Source organism: Aythya marila, assembly GCF_965140915.1.
Source record: "Aythya marila genome assembly, chromosome: 5".
NCBI lineage: Eukaryota > Metazoa > Chordata > Aves > Anseriformes > Anatidae > Aythya > Aythya marila.
The window spans coordinates 32,900,133-32,918,673 of record NC_139046.1 but is presented as its reverse complement, the minus strand read 5'-3'; the positions used below and the strand labels follow the sequence as shown (position 1 = coordinate 32,918,673).

General features: G+C 38.9%; 1 protein-coding gene across 2 annotated transcripts; it reads right to left on the bottom strand.

Moving 5' to 3' along the window:
• Positions 1 to 319: 319 nt before the first annotated feature.
• CHP1 (calcineurin like EF-hand protein 1) lies at positions 320 to 18,430 on the bottom strand. 2 transcript variants are annotated; one of them, XM_082761565.1, is made up of 8 exons: positions 18,247 to 18,393; positions 14,861 to 14,998; positions 13,547 to 13,619; positions 7,163 to 7,243; positions 5,749 to 5,876; positions 4,900 to 4,961; positions 3,752 to 3,874; positions 320 to 2,303 (listed from the first exon to the last, which is right to left on the bottom strand). In XM_082761565.1, the coding sequence occupies exons 2-8, from the start codon at positions 14,919 to 14,921 to the stop codon at positions 2,250 to 2,252; spliced, it is 582 nt and encodes a 193-aa protein (XP_082617691.1). In that variant the 5' UTR covers positions 14,922 to 14,998; positions 18,247 to 18,393; the 3' UTR covers positions 320 to 2,249. The 2 variants fall into 2 exon arrangements, with proteins under 2 accessions (XP_082617691.1, XP_082617690.1); XM_082761564.1 differs by lacking the exon at positions 14,861 to 14,998 and having other exon boundaries at positions 18,247 to 18,430.
• Positions 18,431 to 18,541: the final 111 nt, after the last annotated feature.

Here is an 18,541-nt window from a genome sequence, read left to right as displayed (position 1 = left end):
AAACTATTTCTGGCATTGTATAGTCCTCTGTAGGAACACCACTAAGGAGACAAACAGAACCAAAGCCACACACCTTGTCTGGAACTATGGAGAAATGTGAAGCTCGTGTTGTTATGGGATCCATACTGTAGTATCGTAAGTGCATGTCCTCTTCTGCAGGTCCTGTTTTGCACTAGTTTCTTCCACACTACTAGTGGAGTGAAGGATTTTTGTTAATACTGAGAACACACTAAGTTTTAACAACTGAACCGTAAGGCCAACTAGCACTATTCTAGTACTATTTAATCTCTTTAGTCAGACAATCAGCAGTTACCATACAGGGATTTTATTTTCATTTATTTATACAGTGGAAGGTTTTATTTATGGATTGATAAATACAATATCCAGTCTCACTGGGACAATAAGGCACAACTGTAGGTTACAGCTATATAGCCAGAAAATAAGAGTGCAACACTTACTTTAAAGCAGATCACAATGCCTACAAAAAAAAAATTAAAACTTTTCTGTTAACATTGTTACATTCCTATTTTACATGACAGTCAAAACCATTTCACACGCAGAGGTTTTTAATTTACATTTCTTTCTGGACTTGTTATTCTGCACTCTGCAAAACAAAGTGCAACATTTCACTTCGCAAGTCCTTAATTTAAAACAAATCAAAAATCCTTCAGAGACTTGCATGTTATTATTGAACACAAGTAATGATTCAAGGAACCAAGAACAAAGGAAATACACATTTGAGAGTAGTTTGAGACTGGTAAGTATTTATAGAAGTGTTAACACATGACAAAGAAGCAGTTATAACACCGATTCTTCAGTAAAGAGGCTCTTGTTTTGTTGTTGTTTTTTTGTTTGTTTGTTTTACTGGAAGGTCCTCCCAGACCAGAGATGTTCAGCTGAACGAGATGAGTTGCCAATCCAAACACAGAAGATTACGTTGGTGTTGAATTTTCAATACTTTTATTATTTGATCAGGATTGTTATATTAACTGTGTCAATCATCCTTTCATTTAATCTTATACTTGCAGAGAGACTTGAACAGAAATGAGATAATATGTTCTTTTAATAGAAATTAGATTAATATATTCTGAATTATCCCTATTACTCAAATTTGGGATAATATGCACTTCCCAAATGATATTCTTATGCCTGAGCTTTCATAAATATGGCTACCACCACCAACACAAATCTAACAGACCAGGACTTCCATACTGGAAAGTGCAAATAATTAATGCCCAGGTCACTACAATTAAAAAAAAAAAGTCAGTCATGTTTCATTACACTGTTATCAGAGGGCAGTGACAGAACTACAAATCCAGATTTTGGCATGGCTAGTTTTCTTGCATTATGTAAGCTGGTAAACAAGTTTATACCTTCAGAGGCAAAAACCACCCTGATAGGAAGTGGCAACCTAGAGTAAAGCAACCTGGAAAAGGTACTTTGTGGTCCACCAGTTGTCAAGCCTGGAAGCTAATCATAAGAAAGAAACAAGCTTGTGCATTTGCTACAGGAACAGTTTAAGTGACTTAGTGCAGAGTTCCTATTTCCTTTAAGGACACCATTGCCTGTCTCTTCACCAGATTCTCCTGTTGTCCCTGTGAATTCATCCCACAAATAAAAAGAAAATCTTCACCATACCTCTGGACTGTCATCATGCAATTAGTGCTAGTTTTACAATGAAGCCATAGGAGGAACTCAAGTCCTCATGCAAAAGGCAGATTTGGAAGCAGGGAAGAAACAAATCTGCATGTAAAGAGCCAACTGGGGAAGAAAAAATAAAGGTGGCTTTAATGTGGTATTGCTACTGGAAGCAACGGTGAATAATTATCACTACACCTAGTATCTGAGTAGACACTTGTCTCCAAGAAGTGTTTCAAAAGGCATTTATGTGGTATTTTCCCCTTTTAAAATTCTCAGATTCAGGGCTCAGAAGAATCAGTTTGTAAATTAAACAGCAGTACATAGGAAGGAGAAACATTTTTACTCATGGTAATGCAGGAGACACAGGAGAAAGCAATTAAAAATGGAAGGAAATTTTTTTTTTCCTTCCTTTCCAAGTTCCACAGCAGCTATTTCCCTTTGTTTCTGATGCACACGGATTGTTCACATTGGTAGAACAAATCTGTGAAGGGTTCGAGATGATGTACTTTATATGCACCAGTAGCAATGCTCTGGGGAAAGGTGGTAAGGAAAAAATGAAGTTCTAGTCATTATATAGGAAGGGTAGAGAGGAAAAGGTTCTCCATCCATCAGTGAAGAAAACGAATACTCATTTTCTGCTCTACATCCACCTTCTCCAAAACCTGCAATGAAATCCATAAACAGCTATTTCAGTTAATTTCCATAATATTTCTTTCCTACAGGTTTCTTACTCCAGTATAAAGGAAATTCGCAGAAACATGGGGTATCTTCAATTTGGCATGACATTTTCTCCTAGAGTGCTATTTTTTGCTCTGAGGACTGAGGTCCTCCTGATGAAAGAAACTTTAGCCATTAAAGCACAAAGAAAGCTGTCAACCAATATGCAACTGATACACTTTGCCAATAGCCCAGAAAGGGTTGGACTATTCCATTTAGATAGTGTGAGAATGCATGGTGAGGAGGAGAAGGAAGAACGGACTAGAGAAAAAGGGCACAAGCAGTCAATGAAGAGCTAAAATAAACATCACAGCATCACTAACATAGATCGTTTTAAAATTGGGGTGGCAACTTCATGCAATGAATTGCCATCAACACTGAAATAAGATGACATCGTCTGCTTCAGACAATTTTGGGAAGACTTCAGTGTTCTAAGCTCAGAGTAATTCAAGTTTGAAAAGACCTCTAGAGGTCTTTTAGTTCAACTCCTTCAACCACTGCTTAAAGCAGGGCCAGCTAGATCACTGCTCAAGGCCTTGTCCAGTTGAGTTTTAAATCTCTCCAAGGAAGGAGGCTCTCTTTTCAACACCTGTGACCATCCCCCAGCAAAAAAAAGTTTTCCTTATGCCTAATAAGAATTTCACACATAACTTCTTTGTTACCACATCTCATCTGTCCACTTCCGAGGTGAGTATGGTTCTTGTCAATGTCATCCCAACAGACAGCTGAAATTGCTCCTCTATAGGACAGCTTTCTCCACTGACTCTATAATGGTTCCTTACTACTACATATTTCTGACAACTATCAGAAGATGCAATTCACAGGACTAGAGCCAGAAACTTAGTGGCTCTAATTCACATTAGTGACACACACTAATGGTTAAAAATCTATAAGTGAAAATGGATCAGCAGAAGTTACAGCAGCAGAATTACTCAGTTGCTGCTTCTCAGGCTACTTGAGTAGAAAGAAGTGCTTGCAAAAGAGAAGTTAGATTGACTGCTGCATTGAAAGTCTTATTTCATCACCTCATCAGCAGCAGGCTTTGGAAGTACATGACAATTACCTGCCTGTAACTCTAAAGCTCCCTGTCACCCTTCATTGAACACCCTACTCTAGTAGAAAATACCTTTTAGAACCTAGCATCCGAAGTCTTCTTAGCATGGTGTGAAAATTCTCCAGTATATTTATTCAGTGCTGTAGCTTACACTAAAGTATGGAGAAATATATGGTCTAATTATTAACACCTTGACAATATATGACCTGTTCTAATAAGCCAAATGTAGGCAGAAAGAATACTCAAAAAGCTTCTTAGTTCTGTCTGCATTTAAGCCTGAATGACTTGCCCATTACTGAGCAGTTTCATTTACCCTTGTTAAAAATGTAATTTACCAACCTTTACAAACTCCGCAAAGGAGATGGCACTATCACCATCTTGATCAGCTTCCTGGATTGTTCTGTCAGCAATGCTGCCAAGCTGTTCGTCTGAAATGTTTACACCAACCATCATCCGTAACACCTGTAATGTACAGAAGGCCCCAGAAGATTTAAAAAAAAAAGATGCTGATGATATTGGAACAAAAATTAATGCTGTTTTTCTCATGCATACTGTCCAGATAACTTCTTGCAAGAACAGAGGAAGATTAGCACAGAAATCATTTCTCGACAGATTTTTCTCCTGATACATCAATGTTTCCAGTGAACATCTTCCTTCTGTAGCCACCTTTTTCACTAGGCAGCACAAAGACGCAGGAGTATTAGAAAGTTTATGGAACTAGGAATTAATGCTTTATTCCAATGCTTTTGTCTATTTTTCCATATAAAACATACCCACTCTAGATTTAACTATCTGCTGTTTGAAATACTTCCTACAGGAATTTTATAAGTATACAGTCAGGTGATTAACAGCCATTACTTTCTACATTTAGTAAAGCATTTTCTGTGCAGATTGGAGTGGGCAGTTGCAGTTAAAAGCAAATCCTTGCCCTACATCAGGAACCACAAATTGCCGTGTCTACTTCAAGATTAGTAGTATGTAATTACTCCTAGCTCAAGCCTAGTTTAAACATGCAGCCACTGATGAACTTTGATTACCTCTGCTGCAGTTTCAAGAAGTTTTATTCTACTTAGAGAATACACAGAGGACTAGAAAAATGACCTCATTCACCTCAATGTCCCTATGAAGTCTTGTTAGGAGCACCTTCAGAAGTCGCTGAAGGTAGCTCTTAGGAGGCTTGGTGTATTTGTTGGATATTTAACCATTTTTTCCCAGTAAGACCTTTCAGGAATCCTTTACAATTAGACCTTGTTTAGCTTAACACTTTAAGATGTGAAACTTGCACCCCAGTCTAACAAAACAATCTGGACTACCAAACGAGGTTATGGTCTCATACCATATCTAAAACCTTAAACCAGAGATAACAAAGAGCCAAATTCCTACAAGAATTTAAGGCTATTGAAACACCTTTTATACTCTTCAGAATGAAGAGCTGATAAAGAAGGAAGGTCATGATGGGATCATCCAAAGCAGCCCCATGTTATTACCTGAAGAAGCTCATCCCTGGAAATCTTGTCATCTTTATCCAGGTCATATAACCGAAAAGCAACTACAGGAAAAAAAGAGGAACAGTTGAATTCAAGTGCCACTGTTTTCCTTCCTTTTGTCCAGGAAAAGGAAATTTACAAATAACTAACTACTATAAAAGAGAATTAACAAATTTTTAACTCACTGTACAATTGATGTTCAGTTCCACAAGAAGTTATTCCCACATACAGGAAATAACATTATTGCCAAGAAGAGAAAAATATTATTTAAGTACTCAGTATGAGAAGTTTCAGAAGCACTGTACTTAGAGTTATTTCTTCAAAGCCATGAGCCACAGAGGTATAATTGCCACAAAGATATATTCAGTCCTTTAACTTCAGAGCCAACCATTTTTACATTTTTGTTCATTACCTTTGACTATGTTCTGGCTGAGATTTATGACAAATTTTAAGTGCTCTGAGGACTGTTGCCAAGGTTGTTCAGTGAGCGCTGTATTATACAGAAGACTGGAGAAAAACAGAAAAGATCATTCATGTATGGGATGTGGCTCAATACAGAATAACTCTGCATTTTTTTTCAAAACATTTTGTTATGAGACATTTGGAAAAGACATCTAGAACTCAAAATTTAACCAATTTCATCAGATTCCAATTCAAGTATAGGTTGACTGATATTCTGAACACGGAACCTTGCAAGTGGATTTAAAAACAAGATTATTATTATTATTTTTTTTTTTTTTTAATATCTTTCCACAAGAAGAGACCACGCAAAAGATCCCAAACCCTTTACTCTTTTCCTAGAAAAAGGAAAGAATGAATTGCTTTTATAAGAAGGCTCACATTACTTACAGTGGAGCTTGTTACTTCGGCTGTTCAGTGGTTCTGGTCCATTCTGGTCTTTACTCTTTTCATTATCTTCTATGGGTCGGAAGTGGGCTAGTGTCCTCATGAATCCACGGAAGTTGACTTGGTCCTCTCTGCACAAGCATTTTAGCAGGTCAGCTTCACCACAGCTTATACTTTTTTAATTTCAGTAAAGAACAGTATGAATGTTTAAAGTGCCCACACAATGCAAACTAACTTCCACCTCCCCAGGGTTTGGCAGCCTGTGCTCAAAACCAGCTCTGACAGAATGCAGTTGTAACCTGGGATCGTATTGCTGTGAAGAATGATGCATGGGGAAAAAAGCAGCAAGACATCTTTTTGGGAGCTACATGTTTCCTTGACTGCAAGTTGTATTTAAGCTCAAGCCTTCACACTTTCTGCCCCTGCCTGAGCTATCCTGCAACTATGCCTGAGACCAGCAACCTGTCTTGCTGATCTGGAACCTGGCCTATGGAGTGATTTCCTGGACTGACCCAAGACTTGCTTCACCACTGTCAAAGTGTTCTGGCAACCAGCGCACTACTGACTGATGTGACAACTGTCCCTAGACCTGCTGCTGCTCTGCTTTTCATTTTCATGTGCTGTGCCCTCTGTTGATGACTGTGTTGCCCCTACCAGCTGTCATCTAGGGCTCCTGCCCATGGGGCAGCCACCTCTTGCTGCTCCCTGACAAGTTGCTCACTTTTCTCTACAAAAAAGCATGGAAAGCAGCTATGTGCATACTTCCCAGGTCTCCTACTTTCCATTTAGGTACCTGTGTGGTATTAACTCACATTAGGAGTAGATGAGAAAACATTCCTCGTCAAATCAGTAATGAGGTGTTCAAGAACAGAAGCAGATTCCATAGAACTATCTAGAGACGTACAGTGAAGGGAGACAGTACTGGAAATATGATTGTCTCTTTGGAATTATGTTAGAAGCATTGTAAGCTACATCTTAAATGTGATCCAAACTAAAAAGAAGTTGATTTGTTGACAAAGGTACACTTAGAAGGCAAAAGGTAAAGAATGGAATTAATTGCAATGCAGCTTCATATAAAAGAGCATTGCTACAAGTTTGCTGTAGGAACCAAAGTCCATGCACGCCCTTGACTTTCTTTAGAAGTGTTTACAGGCATAGCAAGAAGAGTGGAAAACAGTGACACACGGCCAGATCTTGTCAATGAATAAAGCTGCAAAACTCATGAGGTAGGGAAGTCCATTACTGAAGAATGAAAACACAGGAAACAATGTGCCAACACACAACTCAAGACAAATTTGAGGTATTCTATTATTACTAAATTCAAATTCTGTGTTTTAGTTGTCAGCATTTCACTTCTAATAGACCTTCTGACAAAGTACAAGTTTTGAGACTGTTCACAAATCCAGTCAGAACTCACCCTTCTGGAAAGAAGGCATTGATAATTCGGTCTCCCAATGGATTGATAGCAAGCTCTGGAATCCGCTGGAAGTCTTCACGACTAAGTAAAGCAAGAACACAACAAATCTATATAATAAAGTCTTCAAGTCAAAGGAAAAAAATGCTTAAAAACAAATAACTTTAGCATCTAAATTCTTTGTGCTACAAATCTTCCTGAAGTGATGCTAGTTTTCAATTTAAGGAAAGGAAAGCTTCTGAAATGGCTTCAAAATGAAAGCAAGCTCTTTCATACATATTTAGGAGCCACATCCTCTGAGTTAGAATGATTTTCCCAGACTAGCCCATTCCAGATTCTAGGATAATACCATGCTATGCTTCTCCAAGTATACTTGCCAGCAATCCACTTGTTTTAATTTCATGTAAGAACTTCCTACATTATGAATGCCAAATGTCAGATTTTAACTTCCTCCAAGAAACACTCCTATTTTAAAAATTTAAATTTAGTCTTTGACAGGGGCCTGTATACTAGATGCAACGTCACCAGGTCATTGCAAAGACTCACTGCTCTCTCTCACCAGTCACTCTCTTCTCTACTTATGATTAGATGTACACAGCTAGTATAAGCATAGCAATGCTTGCATTGTTACAGCTTCTTCTGATCTGGAAGACAGAAGCTGTACTGATGTAAACACATTTTAGACATGAGCACAGGGTTCATTTTATTATTAGAGTTGCTCTAATTCTTCTTCTTTCAACCTAACAGAATCTCACTAACAGGAAAGTGAGATAATCTTGGTGTTTCCAAGGTAGGCTCATGTCTTAGTGAGTATTTCAGGAAACAGGGTTTGTTTTTTGCACTATACATCATAGCAATTTATCAGCTAGCACAAGGCATACTTCATAATCATCTAGGCTTTAGAGTACAAAGGTAACAGCAACATGGTAAGGCTGTGGAAAAAAAAAAAAAAAAACACACAAGAAAAAACAACCCAGCCTCCCACAACCTGTTTTGTCTGGATGCAAAACTTGGCACTTCCTGCATGATCTCAAGAAATACTGGCTATTCTCTTCAATAGAAATGCAATCCTGCTGTTTCTGAAGTTTTAGTCTCAAATGTGGTCATGGAGAGCTTGCTACTTTAAGAATTACGCTCACTAAATGAATCAACAACAAGCTTGCACTGAAGAATCTGGAAGAGAAAAAAAAATCTGCTTGTTCTTGTTTACTTAAGTACACTACCATGTTATAATACTGTGATCTTAAAGAAAGCAGGAAAAAGGAACCTGCTGGCCTCTCTTATTACTAGTTTAGCCTAAGACAGAGCAAGATGTTCTAACCGTAAATGGATTCTGAAGCACTGCTTGCACCTAGTTACACCACAGCACTGTTAATCTCAATTGTAGTACATCTGATACAACAGAGTTAAAACTGTTTGACTTTCTACTGAAGTGACCTGATCGTATTTTTTAATCTAGTCCAGAGAACATCTACTCTGATCAGGTCTGAATTATTTTTAATAGGCAAAATTACCATCTGCATAACATGATTAACTTGTTACAATACCCTTCAGGACTGCTGCATTTTCAGCTACAGCTGAAGGGCACAGTATGCATTAGTGACTTCAGCAGGAGATGCACTGATGTGGAAAACCTATGTTGCTAAAATATTATTGTTAGTGCATGACTTCAATGCTAATATTTACAAGCTAAAAGCAGCAACTGCTCTCAGATTACATTCAGCACAAAATCCTAACACTTCAAAGCATACTTCTACTTGCATATCACTATTTCTGAGTATTAAGCCTTAATTTACACTCAGCATTTCAGTCTCCAGTTCTGCTTTATAGCAGATTAACAATTAACCACAAATAACTCTCCAGGTTTCAAATCTATTTGTCCTGTCATTATCAGGATTGCAGTAGACCATTTTTGCTTGTTAAGAGCACATTACTGAGTGAGTGTTATAATTGAAATAGCTCAAATAGCCATAAAAGTAAATGAATGCATGATGCATTTATAAACTCAGGCTTCCTGCAGGCATTTGGGACAAAACTTCACCTGGCTGAGGCTGGAGCTCATAGGAAATCTGATGCCCTGTACTTCTGTTTATGTGCCATAGCAACAAGGCTCTTCTAACGTGGTATTTCTAGGGCCCAGATTACTAAATCCTTACTTAAACATAACACAAAGTAGCCTTTAACTGCATGTTATCATTATGCAGACCAAATGGTTTTTATATGCGCCACAGCATTCACACTTATACTTTGCAGCAAGGAATCTGTGGATTTTAAGATACGTATTTCTAAGCACGAGTATACCCTTCAAGGCATATCGCAGATCCCTATGCTAGAGGTGGCTGTCTTATCCTAAAGGCTGCAAGGGACCTACTGGACCCTCTTTATTTCTGGCTGCCCTTTTACTTCTAAATACTAAGTCACAAGCACCATTACCTAATGGGGATGAGCGTGGGGCTATCTTGAGCCCAGGGCAAGTAAAAGAAAACAAGCCATACGCATAACGAAAGTTGTGGAAGAAAGGAAAAGTGTCCACAGGGTATAAGCAGTAAAAAATAATTCAAAAGAGGGAAATAATTCAAAGAGTAGGGTGGCAAGATGGTCAGATTTAACAGTATACTATTATTTCACTACTCCCTTCCCTTGCTAACATTAGCTTTATCATTCATCAGACTTTCTGGAGGTCCAGGCACCTCACTAACCCAAAAGAGACCTCTCCATTCTCCTGGTCATTTTCCTGTTGAATTAGACTAATTTTTGAATTGCTTCAATTTACTAACAGCACCACAGCTGAAAAGATGTGTTAGGAGCCTGGAGAAGTAATAAAGAGTGGTCATTCTCCTCTCATAGTTGTGTCAGCCACCTCATCTAACTTCATCCTCACACATGGTCTATAGGAGTTTAAAAGTTTAACCGTGACTGATGTTTATAAAGCAATTATTCCAAAGTATACCAAAAGTAAAAGTGATAATTGAAAGAAAAGCAACAGGAAAAAAAACTTGCATAAATAAAGGAAAGCACAGGCAAGGTCAGGAATGTGAATTAGTATAGTATCCTATCATTCAGCAACCCAAACCATATGATGCTTGTTTTGTGTGTTTTAGACAAAGCTGAAAATCCTTTGCATTTTCTTAAGCAAAGGTAAAGAATTTCATGTTCAGGTAGCTAACCTGCACATTCTAGCGTGAATACATGCAGTATCAGTTTGAACTATTAAGAACAAACCTAACACTTCCCCAGACTGAACTGATTCCATTTACTGACAAAGATCAGCAGATGGCTTTGATAGCTCATTACCCTGCTCTCAGGACCAAAGGCTTTCTGAAGTTCTCTAGGATACACTGCCTTGTGAACAGTTTTTATAAGTGCAAGACATACATAAACAGCACTGTGTCTATTCTCCTAGTATCAGCTTTCAGAGCATTTGCTTCCCTTCCTCTTCTATACTCACCAGGGTAAACTAATTGCTGTTCAGTAAAAAAAAAAAAAAAAAAAAAAAAAAAAAAAAAAAAAAAAAAAAAAAAAAAAAAAAAAACAACTCTGAAGTGCTTAACATGTCATTTCCTCAGTGCAGAAAAAAGTATTCTAAGTGGGAGGCTCCATGCAATAGTTACATGCAAGAGTAGCAGTTAAGACAAGTGTCTTGTTTTATAGTTCACTACAGGACTGCCTAGAGATACTTATACTGACTCATACGTAGGGTGTAGTTTTGGAGCAGGTGCATGATGTGTGGTGCACACTTCAGTACCAGCTCTCAAAACAACCCTAAGACTCACTGAATCAAGCATATGCTTATCCTGTTCACATACTCCAGTACCCTCATCTTTGAGATCAACATGAAAAGGAGAGGTGCGCACGCTGGTTTCCTCCCAGCCTACAGTCAGGATGTAGGCAGCACTGATATGGATCAGATTTCACAACTGTATGTAGCTACAGATATTCCAAGGCATCAGCCCTTTGTTTTGGCAACTCTGCCTGCCACACTGTTGAAATCAAAAGAAGTTTTGTCCTTGCTTTTACAACCTGCTTTCATTCATACAGTACAAGCCAGAGTTTAGCTATTTTGTTTAGGAAAAGTGAAAGAAAAATATAATTTTCTCTACACTTTTAAAGAACTGATAGCACTTGATCAGTAACTGAAGTTGTAATTGGAGGATAAAGAGGGGAAAGAGCCAAAAGGCACATGAAGCTGTCTCCATCAATACTCTTCCTTTATATCTCATATATCTTTGAAAAGACACCAACTTAGAACTGCACATCAATACAATGGATGGAAACATCTAGCTAGGAAAGATCTCCGCTGTGGATTATAGTCCCAGAATGAGCTACCTACCTTCTCTAACTACCATGAGCAATAATCATTTACCAAACCTGCTCACAATGCTCTTTACTTTGCCCATTTTTGATACACAGGTAAGGACAACACAGCTCTTCCCCTTCTTCAGAAGCATGGCCCATATTTATGGATGTTTCATGCCACAGAAAACTGCATAACACCTGACCATGATCAGAAAAAGTGATTTTAGCTATGTCAGATTTACAAGTCAAAGGTATAAGAGCCTTACAGAAAATCATTCTTGCTTACAGGGAACAATCAGAAGATACTGCTTCCAAATTGTTTGATGGCAGTAAGCACATAACTTCATCTTGCTTATGTGAAAGTAACGAGTTCTTTGATAAGTATTTCCGAACCAACCATAATTTCTAAGCTTCCGATCTGTAATTCTCAACCTCTTACCCCCCACACCCCACCATTGTTTTTTCAGGAAGTACTTTTCCATTACTTAAACTTGATGACTGTTTCCACATATTGTGGGTACTAGGACAGGACACAAAATTCAAATGCCACTCTAAGTCAGCCATGGCTGGGTGCTGGCTATGCTTAGAGGCCCAGACTGCAAGTTAATAGATTACAGTTTGCATGCTTGCTGGGATTTTCCAAAAGAACTTCCTTTCCCTAGAATCACATGATTATCAACAATGAAAGTTAAACTCCTCCTGATACCTAACACTGAAGCCAACCATTGTGCAATAGATACTCATAAAATATTTGATTAATTATCCATCTTACATAAATTGAGTACAACACTTGAAATTTATACAGTTTTTGTCCGCATTAGGTGAATTTAAAGTTGGAGGGAGGAGCTGAGAAAGAGCATGTGCCTACATTCAGTTTCAAATTGTGCTAGACTAGTCTGGCAGCCATCATCTTTGATAATCAGTAAAAGCTAAACCCACATACAGAGTCTGAAGAGGCTGTCAGCGTTCTCTTTAGTTCTGAGAGTAGTTGTAGTCTTGTTATCTACAGTCAGCTGGTCTGTATGTCACAATAGCCAATGCTACAATTTATGATGCATTGGCTTCAGTGGCAGAGCAGGCTTAAGAAGTTCCTGCCCATGCCATCGCAAGCCAATTGTTTCCACACCCACACTCCATTTTCATCCCTTCAGCTATGGCAGTCCACATATTCGCAGTGCAACCACAGTTCAAATCACTGGAGTCAGACTGAAGAATATCTGAACAAGCCAAAAAAGGATGGAAAGCTTTTTTAACCAAAAATAATCACTTAGTTTTGTTTACAGTATAACAACTGCACAACCAGTTACTTAAATGTTAACTGAGAAGTCAACAATTTGTGGCACCAGAAGGAACTGCATATGAGTCAGAAGGAAACTGCAGGCAGCTAGTGGTACTGCCAAAGAGTATATCTTACAACTTTGCACTTTCACCTTTTCAACAGTGATTCTAGCATTCTGCCGAGCCAAGTTTATAGGTAGGTCTAGCTTTGTATGTTTATAGTGCATCCTACAGTCACATTTCGCAAGATCATATCATACAAAACCCTGGGTGATCCCTGAATCTGTATTCACTGGGTCAGGATGGAATTGCTATGAAGAAAATTAACTCCATCTCAGCCAGACCCCATATGCTATGTTACAAGGTCCCTTTCCGCTTTCCACTCTGTCCTATATTGTCTCAAGCTTCCTTGTGCTCTGGTTCTGGCAGATGTGATTATATGGTGAATGTGAAACAAAGGCAGTTGCCCGTGTTAGATAAGAGCAAGTTCCATGGTTCAACATTTCTGAACATTTGTTGAGAAACCCTGAAATCAACTCTGGCCTTCCTGGTATTAACTACTACAAGCCTTCAGCTCTACAGTAAAGGTAAATGATATTTAGAGCACCCTTACTCAGTTCAACCATCAGATTTCTCCTGACCTCTCATAAAAGAACAAACTTGAAATTCCACATAGACGGTAGGTATGAAGGAACCTGTTATAACAGCCTCACTGATTCACCATACGAGGAAAACACGCAGGCATCCTGCAACAGCAAGCCACCATTACAGATGTGTCAACACAAGGAGAGCCAAGTTAGTGATGGTACCTACCTCAGAGTGCCATTTTCTCCTTTGTCGAGGCTAGTGAAGCGACTATACAAGCGAGTGATTTGACTGTGGGAGACTGAAGGACGAAAAAGAAGAAACAGATTAGCACGTCAGTGTTTCCTTGTAGGCACAGAACCCATTACATTGAATTACTGTTACCAGAATATTTGAATTACAGTTCTACTGTATTTTCTTACATTCCTTTGTGGCTAGAAATAGTTGTAACACCTCTACCAATCTCTTCTACTTCATTCAGAACACTAAAACCTTTCCTGTAGCATCTTTCCTTCTCTCTTTTGTTCATCTCTACTCCTGTTGTCTGTTTTCTGTCCTTAGATGGAGAATGTACTGTTTCTCTGCATTTGGCAAATGGTCAAACTTTATTCCTGGTCACCATTTGTCCTTTAGAGAACTGCCTGAATCTAGACACAATTTTTCATTTTAGGTTTCACAAAATGAATTTGCAGGCTTCTGGGACAATGAATTAAAAGTTGAAAAGTCTATTTTTAAACAAGTTCAGGAGGAAGTTGGACAAAACAAGCAGAAAGTTATTGCAGGCTAAATCTCCAGTTTGTAATAAAGATGCCAAAGCCACTTGTTAGATTTAGCATAGTGGTGTCGATATTATCATGATTAAAATATACCAGACATCTAGATTTTTGGATTAGTCCATGGTGGGAACAGGGGGGAATCTGTCTAGAACATCAGTTCCTGTAATATCAGGAGATTGTCTAACAGAAGATGCTGGCTCTTCAGAGTCCCTTCAAAAGTTAATAACTAGATGGAGTAAGACTGCATTGAGCTGTAATGTTTACTCAGTAAAGGTGTGATTTCACACAATGTTGAACCAGTACTTCGTGTAATGTTTGGATTCAATTGTTTTAAAAGCCTTCACCAGCCCATGTATAAAACTTATTTGGGAACAGGTTGCACAGCAGTTGTCTGACCTGTAACTACTGAGGCAATTTTGTTGTTTCAATCAGGTTTGTTCTTTCTCTAGCCTATTTGTTTAGGTTCAAACATTCCTTCCAACTGTTCCTTCCTTTAGGATGACCTGCCAGTAACATTTTTTCCCATATCTACTCAGCAACCTACATTCTTTGCACTGGGTTGGGCAATTTGCTCAGTTCCACATAAGGCAACTTCTCTACAATCAGATCAGACAGCTTGCTCAATTTCAAGTTAAGCAACACACACATAGAAAGCAGACACCACTATTTTAAAGACTTCTAATTTCTGTGTTTCTAATTTATTATTTTAGATACTACATGCAAACACAACAATGGATTATGAAACAAGAGTAGCCTGGGGTTACACCTCTGGTAAGAAGCCTTGCACTTCCACAGCTCCTGGAAAGAGTGATGAGATTTCCATTCATCTACCAGTTTCAAGCCAGTGTATGCAACTCCATTTTTTGAACACCTCCGTAATAGTTAGAATGGGATGAATTTGCAGCTATTGACAGGAGAAGCAGTGTTTTTGTTAACGTCATACTAGACAAACAGCAAATCATAGCAATATGACAAAGGAAGATGATTCAGATCAACCACTGTATTTTCAAAATTTCCTTTCAACCCCCATCCTTCACATAAGTTGCAGCACTGGACACTTTTCAAAGCTTTCTCATGCAAAATAAAGATTCCTGACACACTCTGCTGACCAAAAGAAAACCAGAACAAGATTTGCAATTTATGACTGCTTCTTAAAATCAAAAGCTAAGGCTTAAAGCTACTTGAAACAGGATTTTATCTATTCTGCTGTTATTAAGGCCCTTCTAAACATTTAAGTCAAGCCCCCTATGTTAGTAGTTGTATGCTATTTTACTTCTGCCAAAATCATTAGCAAGTTTTTTCTAATTAGATACTCTGAAACTTTTGTCCAAAACAGTAGCACAAGATATATCTTTATATTTTTCCTAAATACACCATAGAGTATAAAATAACAGGAGAAAAAGGGTCAAACCTTCTGGAAGAGCATTCCAGATTCAGGGTTTGTTTTTTAAAGCATCTTTAACAGGGAGACTGCTTGTACTTTCTGATACATTTATTACTTACATATTTTCTAAATATGTAAATAACCATCAGAAAATCCATCACCTTTGGCCACTGAAATATTTTTTCTCCTATGCTGTCATTGAGCATTAGTTTATTATTAAACATTATGTGAACAGTTTCAAAGCATAGGAACAAAGGCTATGAATTAGAGTTTGAATACTGTCACATTCCAAAGGCTTTCCAAAAAAGCTTTCAAGAGTGCTGACAAGTAACATCTTGGTCCTTTCATTTGTTTTTTATAGTCATACTGAAATGAAAAAATAATTAGGAGTACTTGAGGTTTTTTTTCAAACTCAAATTTCAGAATACTTATATGCAAAACAAAAGTTCCACAACACATGTAAGATTTCAGACTGTCAACTTCAGACTTAACTCTTATAACTGAGAGCCTACTGAAGATTACCTGCCACTAAGTAGAGGCTTTCATGGACACGTTATTCTTCAGTTCTTGGAAGCATTGCCTTTGTAGATATTTCTAAATTTATTCTGCTAAGAAGTGTTCTTAATCACAATAAAATCAAGTAGCATAGAATTTGACTCCAAATTTGTAAGTTTATTCAAGAGATTTTTAGACATCACTGTATGGCTTGTAACACGCTATGCTTCTCAGAGCTTTCAGATTTTTTTAGTCTCTTCAGCTAAAGAATAGTTTATCACCCATTACTATCATCAGCTATTCAGTTTTGTGCTATATAAAAATGAAGCATGAGGATAGCAAAATTCATTCCAATAGGTTAAATGTAATATTCACTCTGTTGTACTTACCCCAGAAAAACTGGAAAAAACATTTTTCCATAATAAAGAAACCAAGACAGAAAAAATCCTTAGTAGCGTTTACCAGAGCATCAATTCAAGATGGACATGTATTACTGCCAAATCAGGTCACTTCTACAAAGACCATTTCTCAAACTCTTTAATAGGTGAAGTATCATCAGCATTAGGTTTCTAACAAGTTACAGGATACTCTATTCAGTAAAACTACTATAGCATTCCTGCTGTGAACTTCATTCCAGATAACCTACAGTCCTGTTTTTCTCCCATCTTGTACCTTACTTAAATATTTGCACTTACGTGAAGTGTTTAAGTGCTAAAGCTTGGTGGAATTTTCCATCTACCTATAAAAGTACAGAAGGCAAAGGAGAATCACATTCCTGGACTGTTTATAGATATAGGAAAAAAGATTTGATCAAGCCAAAGAGACACCCTATGATGACTTATAAGCATGAGTCAGAAAACAGCAATACTTGATTAACAAAATTGTATTTAACAACTGATAGAACTGAATAGTAAAAACACAGGGAAATGAAGTAAAATTCAGGCCACAAGGCTTAAGCGTGCTGATCACAATCTTAACCCTCCCTAATTTGGGATATGATCCCAAGATATGATCAAAGCATTTAGAGCTGAGTAGCTTTATTGCTTAGAATGTCAAGTCTATGCAGATATCTTAATAGTATTTCTTTAGCCATCATATATGCAAAATTCTAGAGATCAAACTGCATCAATAATAAACCAAGGGAAGAAATAAGTGCAGCCTTCTGAAAGAGCATTCCAGATTTGGTGTTTGTTTTTTAAAGTGTGATTAATAGCCAGGCTACCTTTACCCTATAATTTTCTTGTTTAAGAAGAAAAAAACAGTTCTTGCTGAATAAGCAGACTTCTATATTCCAACTTGTTTATTGTGACCCTCCTGTAGAATGTTCCCTTGACAAATGGAAAAACAGTCATGATGGAAAATATGTTAACTCACTCAGCTGTCCATTACACTGGCCAATATAGTCTTAATTTTCTTGCATTCCTTTTCTGTATTCACTTGTTTACCTGACCCACAAAATGCTATCACCTAAAACAAATACATGACGCTTTTGTTGAAAAGAAAACAAATTAAATTATTTATGTAGCATGAAGAGATGGGCAAGCATGAGGACAAACACATGACCTGAAAGACATTGTTACCTGAAGAAAGAGAAGAAAAAACAAGCAGCAAAGTGATACCATGATGTCATGACCTTCCTATCTGATTAGTTTAAAAGGTACCCTGTGTTTATAGAATTTGTTTGCCAGAATTCTCAGCTTAATCCATCTGACTGGAATGGACAGCAGCAAATCTGAGTTCTACCTCTTCTGAAGTACTTTATGAAGAACAACTTGTTCAAGTACCATACAGCAGAAGGGTGAATATGTTCTGGTCCAACTAGAATAATACTCCCAGTTTCTGACTAAAACAGGAATTTCCTCTTTGATTTGTTAAACATGCCCAACTTACACAAGTGTCACTACCTCCTTTATGCTCCCATTGCCAACGAGGGTATTCGCTCTGAATACCCTTAAGGCAACTTTTTTTGAAAGAATTACAACGCTTTGGGAGGCTCCGGTAGCTGCTAGAAACAAACTCCAGCCCCAGAGCCCGCCTCAAATCGCGGCAATGGCTCCTGCGGCAGCCCGGGGCCGGCCGGTGACAGCTCCCGGGGACGGCTGCGACCGAGGGGCACCCCCCGAGCCGGGATTTCGGTCAGGAGTCACCCCCCCGCTCCACACAGGCCTACGGGAGGCGCCTCGCAGCCTCACAGCCGCCGGTGCCCGGTTGGGAGCGCGGCGCCGGCTCCTTCCCTCCCCGCCCTGAGGAGCCCCCGGCCCGCCCGCACTCACAGCCCGTCTCCTTCTTGATCTCCTCGATCTCCTCGTCCCGCAGCAGCGTAGACGCCCGGGAACCCATCTCCGCAGGGACCTCACCGGCGCTCCGCACCCACAAGACGTCCTACAGCTAAAAACCCACAGCGGTGCCGGTGCCGCCACCCCCGGGCCGGGCCCGGCCGCGCAGCGTTTAGTCAGAAGGCCCCGCTGCGGAGCCGCCTCTTATCGGCCCGGCCCGGCCCCGCCGCCCGCCCCTCGGCCGCCCCGCGCACGCGCGCCCCGCCGCCATTTTGTGTGGCGCCTCAGGTGC

Coding starts and splice junctions, on each gene's coding strand:
- CHP1 (XM_082761564.1), bottom strand. CDS start 18,313: ATGGGTTCCCGGGCGTCTACGCTGCTGCGGGACGAGGAGATCGAGGAG. Junction 13,620..18,246: donor GATCAAGAAGGAGACGGGCT/GTGAGTGCGGGC, acceptor TTCGTCCTTCAG/TCTCCCACAGTCAAATCACT. Junction 3,875..4,899: donor CCAGGGATGAGCTTCTTCAG/GTAATAACATGG, acceptor TGTACATTACAG/GTGTTACGGATGATGGTTGG.